This window comes from Lemur catta, chromosome 4 (assembly GCF_020740605.2).
Source record: "Lemur catta isolate mLemCat1 chromosome 4, mLemCat1.pri, whole genome shotgun sequence".
NCBI classification, from domain to species: Eukaryota; Metazoa; Chordata; class Mammalia; order Primates; family Lemuridae; genus Lemur; species Lemur catta.
Window position 1 is genome coordinate 106675461 of NC_059131.1, and position 13893 is coordinate 106689353.

Consider the following 13893-nt stretch of genomic DNA (forward strand, 5'->3'; position numbering starts at 1 on the left):
TGTTTTTTTCTAACTGCAGTATCTCTAACACCTACAGCAGCGCTATGCACTAAGAGCTCAATATACACTTGCTGAATGAATACATGGGTGTACAGCTCAAGAAAGAGCTCTGAACTGGAAAAAGATTCAGGGGTCGTCAGCATATACAGAGTAACGAAAGCCACAGCAATGGGTGACACTGCTCACAATGAAAAGAAAAAAGATAGGAGCAAATTAAATAATTTTAAATATACTAAAGGAGCCTCTCATTTAACGAACTCTAAAAGTAAATCCTAAAGTAAATAATTATCCCCTAGTCTCAATATTTGTCTTTTATAGAAATTTAGATGTTTATATATCAGATTTTAACTTATTTTACACATAACTTCCAATGAGCCTCAATTCAAAATTAGACTAGAACAATCCTGATTATTTGCCTGGTTAGACTAAACAGCAAGTCACAATATCAAGTGATTAATAACATCTAAATGAAATGCTGATACCTCTGCATCTTCATCAAGTTGCAACTGCTTGGCAATGGCTTCATCATTGAATCCGGAATCATCTGTATTTTGTGGAGGCTGTATTTCAAAGAAAATCAAGAGAGATCACGATAAACCTTAAGTTAAAAATAAGGTAAGGTGCTTCTTAATGACTGTAGCTTATTAAATACACCAAAGAGACATAAGTGTATCAGTAATAGAAGCAATGCACACCAGCCAGAAAGTCAAGTTTGTGAGCTACTTCCTGACCCATCCAATTTCCTAGTGAATAAATATCCTATAGACAGATAGTTCTCATTTAGTTCAATTGCTATGTTGAAGAGAAGTACTCCCCACCCAAAAAAAAAAAAAAATAACAATCCTGTAGATTAATGTCTTGGCTTGCCAAGTAGTCCAGAACATCGGCAAACCAATATGTGAGAATGATTACATTGTCCCATGGAGGCACTGATGAAATCAACAAACACACTATTTGGTAGGCTTTATTTAACTCAGGAGACGACTCTCACTATAATCTATGTGTGTCTGTTTCTTAAATGGCCAAAAAAGATGAATCCAATATCGTCCAAAGTAGAGAAGGCCAAAAGTATAGCATACGCATGCTCTATTTATAAAGGATGTATTCATGATCTCATTTGGGAACAAATTTGTTGTCTGATTTTGTCGGGTTGAGGTCAATAGTAAAAATAAGTTTCCCTTCTGAGAATCTGATTTAACTTCTGAGAATTACAATTTTTTCTTAATGGTTTAAATATTTTTCGTATGGTTTAAGTAATCTTTTCCCACTTTCAAGTACAAAAAATTACATGTGTAATGTTCTAACTTCCTCATCCTCTAAAATGAGGACAATACATTTTATCCATAATCACAGGAAAATTTTTATTAATAAAACACACTGACCCATTTATAACATGCTAATTTCTCCCTTTATTAATATCAGTGAATGGATATAAATCCTGAACATTTTTGCTTGCATTCCTGCTCACCTCTTTTCTTTTGCTTGCCACCATCTTCTTATCTGATCTTTGGACGCTTCTAGTTCCAAAATAATCAAGCACTGACGTGGGTGTAAGTTTTATTGGTGATAAAGGCTTATTCTTAGTCTTAGTGTTTTCTTCATTCTTTTTCATGTTTGATGCTCCAAGATAACTATTTGTAGATCCTCCATTCTCTTTTGATTTAGAGGCTGCCTTCTTACACATAAAGTCATCTTCTTCATCTTAAATGGAACATAACCAAGTATTTTTTTTATAAAACACCAATTCAATTATATGAAGAAAACACTTCTACCAGCTTTATAAAAAGTACACAAGAGCTTTGAGATGCTAATAATTTTTTTCCTCCTACCTCCTGAATTCAACAGTCATCCCCACATTTACCAGTGCCAGGCCAATACATCATCTCCCCCAGTTACTATCCAGAGCACGTAAATATTTACTGAGCACTGAAAATATAGCAATGAATAAAAAATACAAAATCCCTGTTCTCATGGAACTGGAAGTCTAGAAGAGGAAACAGGTATACAAATAAATGTATATTCTCAAGTTAAATGTGCTATGAAGAACTGAAACAGGGTGAAAGAATTAAAGAGTAATAAAAGATGCTCTTTAAGATAAGGTAGTCAGGGAAAACCTCTTTGATAAGCAACATTTGAACAGAGCCCCGAAATGAAGACACATCAGGCAAGAATACTAGGACAATGAAAACTACAAGTGCAAAAGCCTTAACGTGAGCATGCTTGGAGTTCAACGTGACCACAGCACAATGAAGGGGGTATGCTGGAAGTGTGCAGGTGAAAGCGGTAGCGGCCAAATCCTGCAGGACTTTCTAAGGTATAGAAAGAATTTTAGGTTTTATTATAGAATAGGAATCCACTGGAGAATTTGAGCAGAGTACTGAGTGACCCAACTTAAGTCCCGTCCTTTGCAGAACACACTGCAGAGGGGTAAAAGTGAACAAAGGGAGACCACTAGGAAGCTACTGTAGTTCCAGGGGACATGCTGAAGGCTTGGGCTAGGGTGATCTACAGAAGGGCTAAGTTGTCAGATTCTACCTAAATACTGAAGGTGGACTATCCAACAACATTCAAGACTTCAAACTCTTTGTTTTGTAACATTTTATCTTTCTAAAAAATTTCCATAAAGCATATGGTTTTAAAAGTCTACTACGCTTAGATAACTAAGAGCTCCATAAATGTACCTCAAAAGGCCCTCAATAAATTTGCTTTTGTTTGGTTCAGTGACTCACAAGAGAATAAAACTTTTCAATTTGGCCTACTAACAAAAAAAATTCAATTAAAAAAATCTAAAGGCAACCATGAAGACTAGGTCACTGTGGAGGTGGAAGATTCACTTTATAAATGTGGTGTGAAAGCCTCCTATGAGTGGGTTTTACTTCCTCTCAAATACTCCCTCGTTTAACTATGAACATTTGTTAAGGGCCGTATGTCCCAGGCACTGTGCTATCCCTAGGTGGCTGCCATCTCAAACATGAAAGTACCTAAGGATATGTAAAAACCAAAAGGATTTAGCCTTACTTTCTAATTATTATATTTATATTAAAATGAAACTATAAACTTTACAACACATGACTCTTGCAGGTTTTTAATTACTAAATGTAAAAAGTAACCCACTATTTAAAGCAAGAGTGTAGTAGATAACTCTGAGGGTACCAGTATTGTTTACCACAAGCTTGTTTTCTGTAATAATTTACAGCTCACCCCACCCTCCTCCAAGGGCCTCCAATAACCACAGATATATGTATTAGATGGTGCCATGCTGTTGGCCACAACCAACTGGACCAGGAGTAGACACCTGGACAAGGTGGGGCCAACTTCATCCTTGATCAGTTTGCTGAATTAATGTGTATAATTAAAGGTGCTAAAGCCTTATTCCTACATTCAATGAGATAGGTCAGCAGCCTCCTAATAAATTCCCCATTTTGCTTACACTAAGCTAGGATTTCTTTGTACCTGCAACCAAAAGATTTTAATTAAAGCATACTTGTTTCACTTCTCTTCAACTATAATCAATCTACATTAAAGCTTAAATTAAAAATTTATCTGTGGCCGGGCGCAGTAGCTCACACCTGTAATCCTAGCACTCTGAGAGGCCGAGGCGGGAGGATTGCTCGAGGTCAGAAGTTCGAGACCTGCCTGAACAAGAGCAAGACCCCATCTCTACTAAAAATAGAAGGAAATTAGCTGGACAGCTACAAATATATACAAAAAATTAGCTGGGCATGATGGCGCATGCCTGTAGTCCCAGCTACTCGGGAGGCTGAGGCAGGACGATCACTTGAGCCCAGGAGTTTGAGGTTGCTGTGAGCTAGGCTGACGCCATGGCACTCTAGCCCCGGCAACAGAGTGAGACTCTGTCTCAAACAAACACACAAACAAAAAAATTCATCCGTAACTCTTTCTAAAGCACATCCATGGCTTGACACACTTAACAGATTTCAGTTCAACTGTAAGTTAACAAGAGTCAGTAGACTAAGTTCAGTCACTCATCCGTTCTCCCTACCAGACTACCAGTTTCTTCTCTGCCTCATCACCGGATGTGGAAAAAGGTGTCTGGTTCACATGGCTTTGCAAAGGCTAGGCAACATCATCACCATTCCATTTAAAATAGCCACATGAATCACCCAATAGTCCCAGTAACCACTGAGAATGTAATCTGAAAGTCCTTTCCTTTTCTCTAAAGTAATAACAATGAATTATTATCATATAGAAACTCTAACAATTTTCTGTAATTGACAGCTGGTCTATTTTAAACCCCTACACTCACGTAAGCTGTAGCATAACCAAACCAGTCACATACAACAACAAACTATTCTACTTAGCAAGTAAAAAAAAACTACGCAAAATATCCTTAAAAGAAATCAAAATAAGAAGAACATTACTTATATCCTGGCTTTAATAAAGAAAAGAAAAAAGGAAGGGAAGAAGGGAGGGAGGGAAGAAAGACAAGAAAAATCAAGATAAAACAAATAGACTAAAACATCCTAAGTGTAGACAACCAATACATCTCATTAGCCAATAAGTATAAAATTAAAAGTATACACAGTATATACAAAACTTCTAATCTTATCTCATCAAATTTTATAATGCTTATTTGCTTTAGGTTCAACACCTGTACTTCTGGGCAGGAGGGAGTTCCTTAATGGAGAAAGAACAAAATTAAATTGTTTCTGTGAAATGATAGGGCTCTACTAGTTTTTCTCCCACCTTAAAAATACCAAAAATACTAACATTCCATTTCTACTACACCTAATCATGCTTACAGGCAGTATGACAGAAAATCCCAAAACTGAGTGGGTGAGGTCAACTACTATGGAGAACAGAATATAGTAGGGCAAGAAAAGGTAAAGAAAAAAATTAAGAGACTAATACAATGTAGGCAAGCAAAGACAGCCTCAACTGTAATAATGGCAGTAAAGACAGAAGTGAATACTGTTTACAATATGGGAAAACAGATAACCTGAATATCTATGAATATGTTCTACCATGCAATGGAATGCATACAGCAATGAAAATTATAATGTATACCCATATTTACTGGTATAAAGATATTCATATGTTTATCGGATGTGAGGGCGATCTGGCTGCGACATCTGTCACCCTACTGATCGCCAGGGTTGATTCGGCTGATCTGGCTGGCTGGGCGGTGTCCCCTTCCTCCCTCACCGCTGCACGTGCGTCCCTCCCGAAGCTGCGTGCTCGGTCAGTCGAAGAGGACGACCTTCCCCGATAGAGGACCGTTCTTTGGTCAAGGGTATACGAGTATCTGTAGAACCTCCAAACAAGCTCTCAAGATATTCATATGCTTATTAAGTGGCAAAAGCAGATGACATGTTTAATGATTTACCTATAGATATATACATAACTTTAAATTCAATTCTAAAATCTGAAAAGACATTAGCAATTTTTATGTGAGAGTAGGGAAATATGGGTAATTTTCATGTTTTCTTCACACCTTTTTATGTATTACACCTCTTTTTAACTTCCATCTAATATTTTACAACAAATTAAGCGCATTCTAAAAACTCTCTGATCCCTTAGCTTTCAGAAACAGTGCTTTAGTTTCTCCCTCCTCTCCCCTCCCTTGCCTACTTCTGTTGACATTTATCAGCATCTCTGCTTACTCTGTAGCTAGCTTCAGACTTCATGCTTTTTTATCTAATTACTATTAATAATGGTTATCATTATTGAGTATTAAACTACATACCAGGCACATTAAAATGTACGTCTTTAGTCAACTAGTTCTAACTCTTCATTCAGTAAACAGATCCCATTTTCCACATTCCCAACCAAAAAAGAAAAATACTGACTAGGCTTAAATACTTCCAGAAATGATCAATGGATCAATATTAACTCAATGTGACTCCCCTCTTTCTTTAGAGAGTAGCAATATTGTACTATTTAGGAAAGTTCTTTCTTATATTAAGCCAAAACACTTTCCTGTAGAACATTTTCCTTAATCCATCCTCTGAAAAGGGACAAAAAGTTTTGCCACTTTTTCCACAGTCAGCATTTGAAGACTGCCCTCATTTCTTCCTTAGGTCCTCCTCTATAAATAGTAAAACAGTTTCAAGCCACTCAACATTTAGGTTACTGGGAAGATTAAATTTTTTTTAAAAGGCTAAGTGCCCAGTATAGCACCTAGCCATGTTATAGACATTCAACAAATAATAAGGTAGGCGTCCAGCCCAGCAACATAGCAACTCCCTGTCTTTACAAAAAAAATTTTTAAAAATTAGCTACTTGGGAGGTTGAGGTGGGAGGATCGCTTGAGTCTGGGAGTTCGAAGTTACAGGGAGCTATGATCACACCACTACACTCCAGCCTGGGCAGTAGAGCAAGACCCTGTCTCAAAACTAATAATAATAATGACGATAAAAAACAGTACTCTCTGGTGAAAACAACACTGAAAAAGAAGGCCAGAAAACTAAAATTCTAACCTAACTTCCACTTGCTATTATTATTTTCATTAATTATCTAGGCTTCACTGTCCTCCTTTGCAAAGTGTTGAGGCAGATAAACTCTAAGATTTTCCCTTCTATAATTCTGTGACTCTATAGGTAGCCATACAGATTTTTTTAACTATTATATTCAATATTGGTGAAAATGTAATGTGTTTGTACTAATAAAAACACTAATTACAAGTGTGTAAACTACTATGACTTTCTAGAAAGCAATTTGGCAGAACATAACCAAAACCTTTAAGAAGTTCATATCCTTTAACATACTAACTCTTGGAGATAATGAGAAATGTTGACAAATATTTATATACAAATATATTCATCCCAATATTAAGGAACATCAAAAGTACAAGCAACTGAAATCACTGAAATTGAGAAAAGGTTTATCTAACTGTGATCTAACTATACAAGGGACTCACCCAGCCTTTAAAAACTAAGCCTAAATTTCAAAGCTCAAAAAAATTATGAAAATAACAAAATTAAGCTGGCAAGAAAGCAAAAGGTATCACTTTCTTCTTTTATGTTAGCCCTAACGTAAGAATAATCTTCTGTTCATGAGCCTTCTCTACCAGTGATCTCTTTACAATAGTGGAGAGTAATAGAGCCCTTCTCTGAATACATGAATTTCAATGTAACAATGTCTTCAAGCCATAGATCAAAAAAAAAATGTAATATTCCTAAACACAGACATAATTTTATAAACATTTTCATAATGCCTGGGTAAAAATGTAATTACACAGGGACCTCCAAGGAAAAAATATGGAAGTGTTCTACATGAAATTTCAAATATATTTTCATTATGTTAAGCAAAAACTGCACACAAGGCCCCTTCTTCTCTGTTAACTACAATATAAATAGCTTTCCAAGCCCCTTGGAAAGTTGAAGGAGCTCTAGCGAAATATGGTTATGAAAAGAGAAAAAAGGAGGACAATCCTCAAGGACTGGCTCCCTTGCTTCGACATTTATTTAGTGTCCCCTGATTTGTACACTTCTTTGTACTCCTTACAGCGTTACGGGAATAACGTGAAAAAAGTAAGTTCATGATTCTAAGCATAAAGATATTTCTTACAAATATAAAGGATTCCACATTTATTCCATAAATAACTATGGTACCCCATAAGTCACAGGCATATCTAAAAACATTATGTCATCTTGCCTCAATGAAACCAAAAAACTTTAAGGAAAAGCAATCCTACTGTCTCTACACTATGATTTCTGAACTAGTTATCTTAAAGCTCCTTTAGCCCTTAATATTTCAAAGGCTACACCAAAATTTTACGGAGAAAGATGACAAAAGAGGCCAAGAATGCAATTAGCTGCTTGCAAAAGACAGTCATTTAACAGGTGTTGCTGTGACCATCGTCATGTAAAACAGATATTTTACAATCCTATACAGTGTGCAGAGATGAAACATTCCAAATAAAGCTGTAGTTTTTCTTTTTTAACATTTGTTCTTGTTTTCTAATAAGCTTAAATTTGATTCTGCCTTATCAGAAGCCAAAGGCAAACTGTGTTCTCTTCTTCCCAGAAAAACTTACAATAAAATAATGATAAATACATCTAAGTCAAATTTAGGAGAACTAGTTGAAAATCATGGGCAATTGAACACCTAGAATTTCCCTCCAGGATATCTGTCTCCTTATAAAAACACCATTTATTTTTATTTATAGACAATATAACCTCAAATGTGGTGACAACAACCAAGTAAACTAGCATTATCCAACACCCAGCAGAGGAATTGCCTGGGAGAAAAGATTGCTTTGCCACTCTGAGTTAGATAACATTCATTTGTTAATATTTAGAATGATAACAAAAGAGAAAGAAAAAATGTGCAGGTCCATATACAAAAAAAAAATCTATTTACATGCCAAGAAGGGGAAAAAAATCTAATTCTGGAGTTCATACTGTTAAGAGTTTGGCCTTTCCAAGGACATCCCTGAATTCTAATTCTGTGATTTTCTTTCCTTTGGTCTGGAACACACAAAAACCAAATTAATGAAGAAATCTAGTTACAGATATTAAAAATTATTTAACAAAAAGTAAAATACTAAAAAGGGAATCTGGGTGCTTAAAGCCTTTTTCCATAAAGTTCCTTTTTAATGTTTCCTTAGTCAAAAAAACTAAACTAGCATTTTGTTTTGGAGGTAGAAAAAGGTTCATGTATGTGCCAAGCCTTCAATAAATATTTGTTAACTAAGTGGATGGAAGAAAAACTAAATATACCTTCTTTGCCCATTTATGTGGTGAATCAGACATTCTATACATATCAGTATAATACAATAAAGCTTCTGAGACTGCTCATCTTTAATCAAGAAACCAGAGATCTCATGATTCATTACCAAAGAATCCTCTTAAAATCAAATGGAGTTATATTTTTAAAATAAAATTATTTTATAATTTGCAGGGTCTAGTAAGGTACCTAAGTAATGATAAAGAAGACAAAAAAGTACTGGCTTGAAATGTGACGTTATCCACCGCACAGGTGCTGAGTCTACTGGATATCAAAGAAAAACAGGGGGAAAGGTTTGGACAATTGGCCACAGGTACATTCCCCAGAGCTTCTTAAAATTCTAAGGCATGAAACAGGCAACAGAAGGAAATGTGACTGGCCAAAGAGTTAAAGGAATGATTCTGCATTGCAATCCCCCACTTCCATTCACATACCTCTTCCCCACATATGAGAGGAGGGAACCATGCTGGTCTCAGTATTAAAACCAAGTATAAGTCACCTGTACATTATTTCATTAGTACGTAATGACATTTTCATAACCTAATTCTACTTCCTTGGCATTGTGGAATACAGTCCTGTGTCCCTCATAGTTTCACAAGATCCTGATGGCAATGTACGTGTCACCAGAACAAACAACAGTTTGTTTTGAAAGATGCACCAGAACCTCAACATTCTAGTGCTTCATTATTCACTGTGTCCTTTTTCAATTCTCCTCCCTCTCCATATGCCACTTAATTTTTTTAAGGTCTCATAATACAACACTAAAAAAGAGGACTAAAATGTTAATTAGCAAAAATAAATAAATCAGAAAGCATCTAGCTCTTATAAAGATGTGAATTTGTACAAAAAATTCCTAAGGCACTATCAATGACCTTTAAATCATCATACAAAAGGGAAGAAATCCTTAAAGACTAAAGAGAAGAAACGGAATCCTAATTGTCAAAAAGAGAAAAGCAGATCCTTAACCACAGAACACTAGAAGAGGAAAGGCTTAGTGACAATGCTATGCAATAATATCACAAGCAGGTCAAAGGCAGCACACAGTACTGAACAGAAGTGGACGGGGATTCACTGAGAATACAGGAAGACATAATACTTCATTTACTGTGAGTTACTAGACTAGTAGATGAGATGAATATTAAAAACAAGGGATATCTGGACTTAAACAAAATATCCACAAAATTCTCTTCTGACAAGTTATGGCAGTGTTTCTACTCTCTGCATTACTGACATTGTAAGCCGCATAACTCTTTGTTGTGGGACACTCTCCTATGCACTCTGGGATGCTTCGTAGCATCCCCCGCCTCTACTAATCAGATGCCATAACCCCCAGGTGTGACAACCAAAAATGTCTCCAGATATTGCCAAAGGTCCCCTGAAACGGCAAAATCACACTTGGTTGAGAAACAGATTTATGGCAGGATAGAGAAATACAAGATTACAGTGGTTACTAAGATTCATAAATAACTGAACAGTTATTCATAAGAAATTACAAGGCATATCCAGGGTGCAGATAATGGCTCAATGTAAATACTGAAAAAACTTTTCTTTATTTGCCTCTCATGCTAACAATTTTAATAATGATTCAGGAAGAAATACAAAGGTAAGTCTATCAAATTTGTAGAAGATATAAAATCAGATGATATGAAAAAATAAGTGAATGAGATAGTATTCCATGGTGTGTACAAACAGAAAAAATGAAAAAATAAGCGGATGATAGATATCCAAAAACTTACTGGATCTGTCCACAGGGAGGGAGAGCAGGTAGGCTAAGACACTGAGTTATAAAAAAGCAAGCTGCAAGGCCAGGCGCGGTGGCTCACGCCTGTAATCCTAGCACTCTGGGAGGTCGAGGGGGGGTGGATCGCTCGAGGTCAGGAGTTTGAGACCAGCCTGAGCGAGACCGAGACCCCGTCTCTACTAAAAATACAAAGAAATTATCTGGCCAACTAAAAATACATATAGAAAAAATTAGCCGGGCATGGTGGCACATGTCTGTAGTCCCAGCTACTCGGGAGGCTGAGGCAAGAGGATCACTTAAGCCGAGTCGTCTGAGGTTGCTGTGAGCTAGGCTGACGCCACGGCACTCACTCTAGCCTGGGCAACAAAGCAAGACTCTGTCTCAAAAAAAAAAAAAAAAAAGCAAGCTGCAGAAACTTTATAAGATGCTACTCAAATAAATGTGTATGTGTGCATACATACATATAAATATATATATATATATTCAATATGGACACACAAATATGAACATATACACACAAATAAATATATATGTCTATACATGTGTGTTTAACATAGCTATGTAAGGCAAAACGGCTGGATGAGGGAATGGAACATTTACTTAGGTAATTTAAAATAATATTAATCTAAATACTTCATCTAACCTCAAAAATTCAAATTTTAGTTTCTTTTATAAAGAATATTAGTGTAAAAATAAATACTAATTTATTATTAATCTTATTAATTTTTAAACAAGTATAATAAAAAAATATAAAAATCTTAGTTTCCTCTCACTTCAAGAAAATTTTCTGCCTTAATAACTCTAGGCTAGGCCAGGCGTGGTGGCTCATGCCTATAATCCTAGCACTCTGGGAGGCCAAGGCGGGAGGATCACTCAAGGTCAGGAGTTTGAGACCAGCCTGAGCAAGAGCAAGACCCCATGTCTACTAAAAAATAGAAAGAAATTATCTGGACAACTTAAAATATATAGAAAAAATTAGCTGGGCATGGTGGCACGTGCCTGTAGTCCCAGCTACTCGGGAGGCTGAGACAGAAGGATTTCTTGAGCCCAGGAGTTTGAGGTTGCTGACGCCACAGCACTCTAGCCAGGGCAAAAAGAGCGAGACTCTGTCTCCAAAGAAAAATAAATAAATAACTCCTCTAGGCTTCCCTGAAAAGCTCTCTATCATATACAGAATCTATACTTATTTGTCTGGTATATAAAACTATATGTTGCTAAAAATTAGCAAAGAGAATGTTACACACACCTCCCCAGTAATATTTTCTGCTACTACTTTCCCAAGTCACAGGTCACTTATACTACATGATAACCTAGAGAACACAACACCCACCCCCAAACAATTATAACTTCAAGAGCACTAACTGCCTCAGGAATTATGTGCACAATTAAAATTATCAGTCATAAACAATTTTCAAGATAGGAAAATCTCCCAACATTCTCAATCAAACAGCAGGCCCTGATGAAACCACATAATAAAAGGTCATCTCTGCCAAACAAAACTCAAGGTCTTTCACCTTCATTAAACAACTAAAAGTAAATATATTTACCCAGTACAAGTATTGGGGTTTTTACCAACTTCGAACATTTTACTAGAGTCAAATGGTTAACTACGAAGATATTTATAAGCAATTTTTTCCTTTTCCTGTAACTTGAAAAATATGGTTAAATTAGTTTAAAAAAATAATAAATCCTAGTAGAAGACAGATTTAATCAAAGTAATGATGAAAACTATTTCTCATGGAGCTAAAAAATCTTATATGATTAATGATATTGAGCACCTTTTCACAGACCTGTTGCCCATTTTTATGTATTCTTTGAAGAAATATCTATTCAGGCCTTTTAAATTATTTGTTGTTTTACAATTGAGTTGTATGAGTTCTTTTTGTAAATTTTAGATATTAAGCCTTTATCAGATATATGGTTTCCAAGTATTTTCTCCCAATCTACAGGTTGCCATTTCATTTTGTTGATTATTTATTTCCTTTGCTGTGTGAAACCTGTATTTTATACTTACAACGCTCTCAATTCAGGCTAATGGTATTTCAAGTGCTCAGCAGCCACAAGTAACTAGTAGTTCCACATAGGAAAGCATACATTTGTAACACAAGTGGGTCAAATACCATTTCTAAGTACCTAAAGCACAGTGACCTAATCAACAGAAAATCCTAAGTATCTAAGCAAACGCAAAATATCTTTAAAGGTAGAAGTAGGTTTACAATAGAGTCAAACATAAGAAAAACAGTTAATACTTATTGAGCATTTATTGTATACCAGATCCTATTTTAAATGCTTTTCAAGCATTATCTCATTTGATCATCACAAAAGCTACTGACGTAGGTACTAGTAATATCTCCACTTCACATATGAGAAAACTAAGACACGGGGAAAGTAAGTAAAGATTTAACTAGGGCCGTGCTCTTAAACACTACACATGCTATATTGCAAGAAAGATGCCTACAGAAGCCAAAGACTGTGTTTTTAAAATCAGAATACAGAAGATGGTCATGAAAGAAAAGATAAAGTATGGAATGATGAAGCAAAAATGCTTTCTTGTGGAATTAACAAGTTTTTAAAACTGAATCATGTCATATAATACTTTTCCACAAGAAGTCCCAATCTCCAAATAAACAAATACATTTTAGATTAGAATTTTTAAACTATTATTAACACAAATATTTTGCTTAAACTGGTAATGTAAATCAAAAATATTTGTGACCCAATATTGAAAAGTATAGTTCAACTTAAAGAAAAAATAAAGAATAATAGAAGAATAGTTTTAAGGTTAAGGATTTTCCAGTAGAATATTTATTTTAAGAAGTCGTATTTTTCTTTTTTGAAACTGTTTATATATCTGATGTTATTATTCTAACTTTATTGTGAACTTTTTTTAATAGTCTCATTCTCTCTTATGGAGCCTCATTCACCTATCATTTCAAGTAACAAAAAAGTATGAGAAGATAAAACAGGCAAGAATAGAACTAGCTTCTTCCTATATCTCAATTCTAAGAAAAAACAGAATAATGTGCAATTCTGAACATCACATTAAATAGGTACATCATACCTCAAGATTTTTAGCTAAAACAAGGGGACAATGTTTACTTTCACATGAGCATGCTATCAGCAGAATGACAAATATTGCCTAATGTGCATAAACAGTTTGGATAAAATGCTGGACATCTCTTTAGAAAGTAATATTCAAAAATTCCTCACCTGAAAAAAACAGTTCTATGTTAAAGAAAGTCTGTGATCAGAGCTTAAATTGTCTGACCCTTTTGTGTACTTAAAATCACAAGATAAGGATAGCCTTGATCCACAGTTGAAGGCCATGGCTGTCTGCACACTAACTTTGACCTTTTCAGGGTGTCACTAGAAAACTTGATCATACCACCTTGAGTTACATAATAAACCTATCAGCATACTGTTTTTACTCTCCCTCCCACATATTCAAAACTTCACAAAAG

The 13893-nt window shown here is 35.4% G+C and overlaps 1 protein-coding gene across 3 annotated transcripts in view; it reads right to left on the bottom strand.

Moving 5' to 3' along the window:
• RFC1 (replication factor C subunit 1) overlaps positions 1-13893 on the bottom strand; it is a 68725-nt gene that overhangs the window by 33143 nt on the left and 21689 nt on the right. For all 3 annotated transcript variants that reach the window (XM_045550539.1, XM_045550540.1, XM_045550541.1), the window contains exons 5-6: positions 1469-1701; positions 483-560 (exon numbers count right to left, since the gene is read on the bottom strand). In XM_045550539.1, coding sequence (XP_045406495.1) covers positions 483-560; positions 1469-1701 — 311 coding nt within the window. The remainder of the gene's footprint in view (positions 1-482; positions 561-1468; positions 1702-13893) is intronic.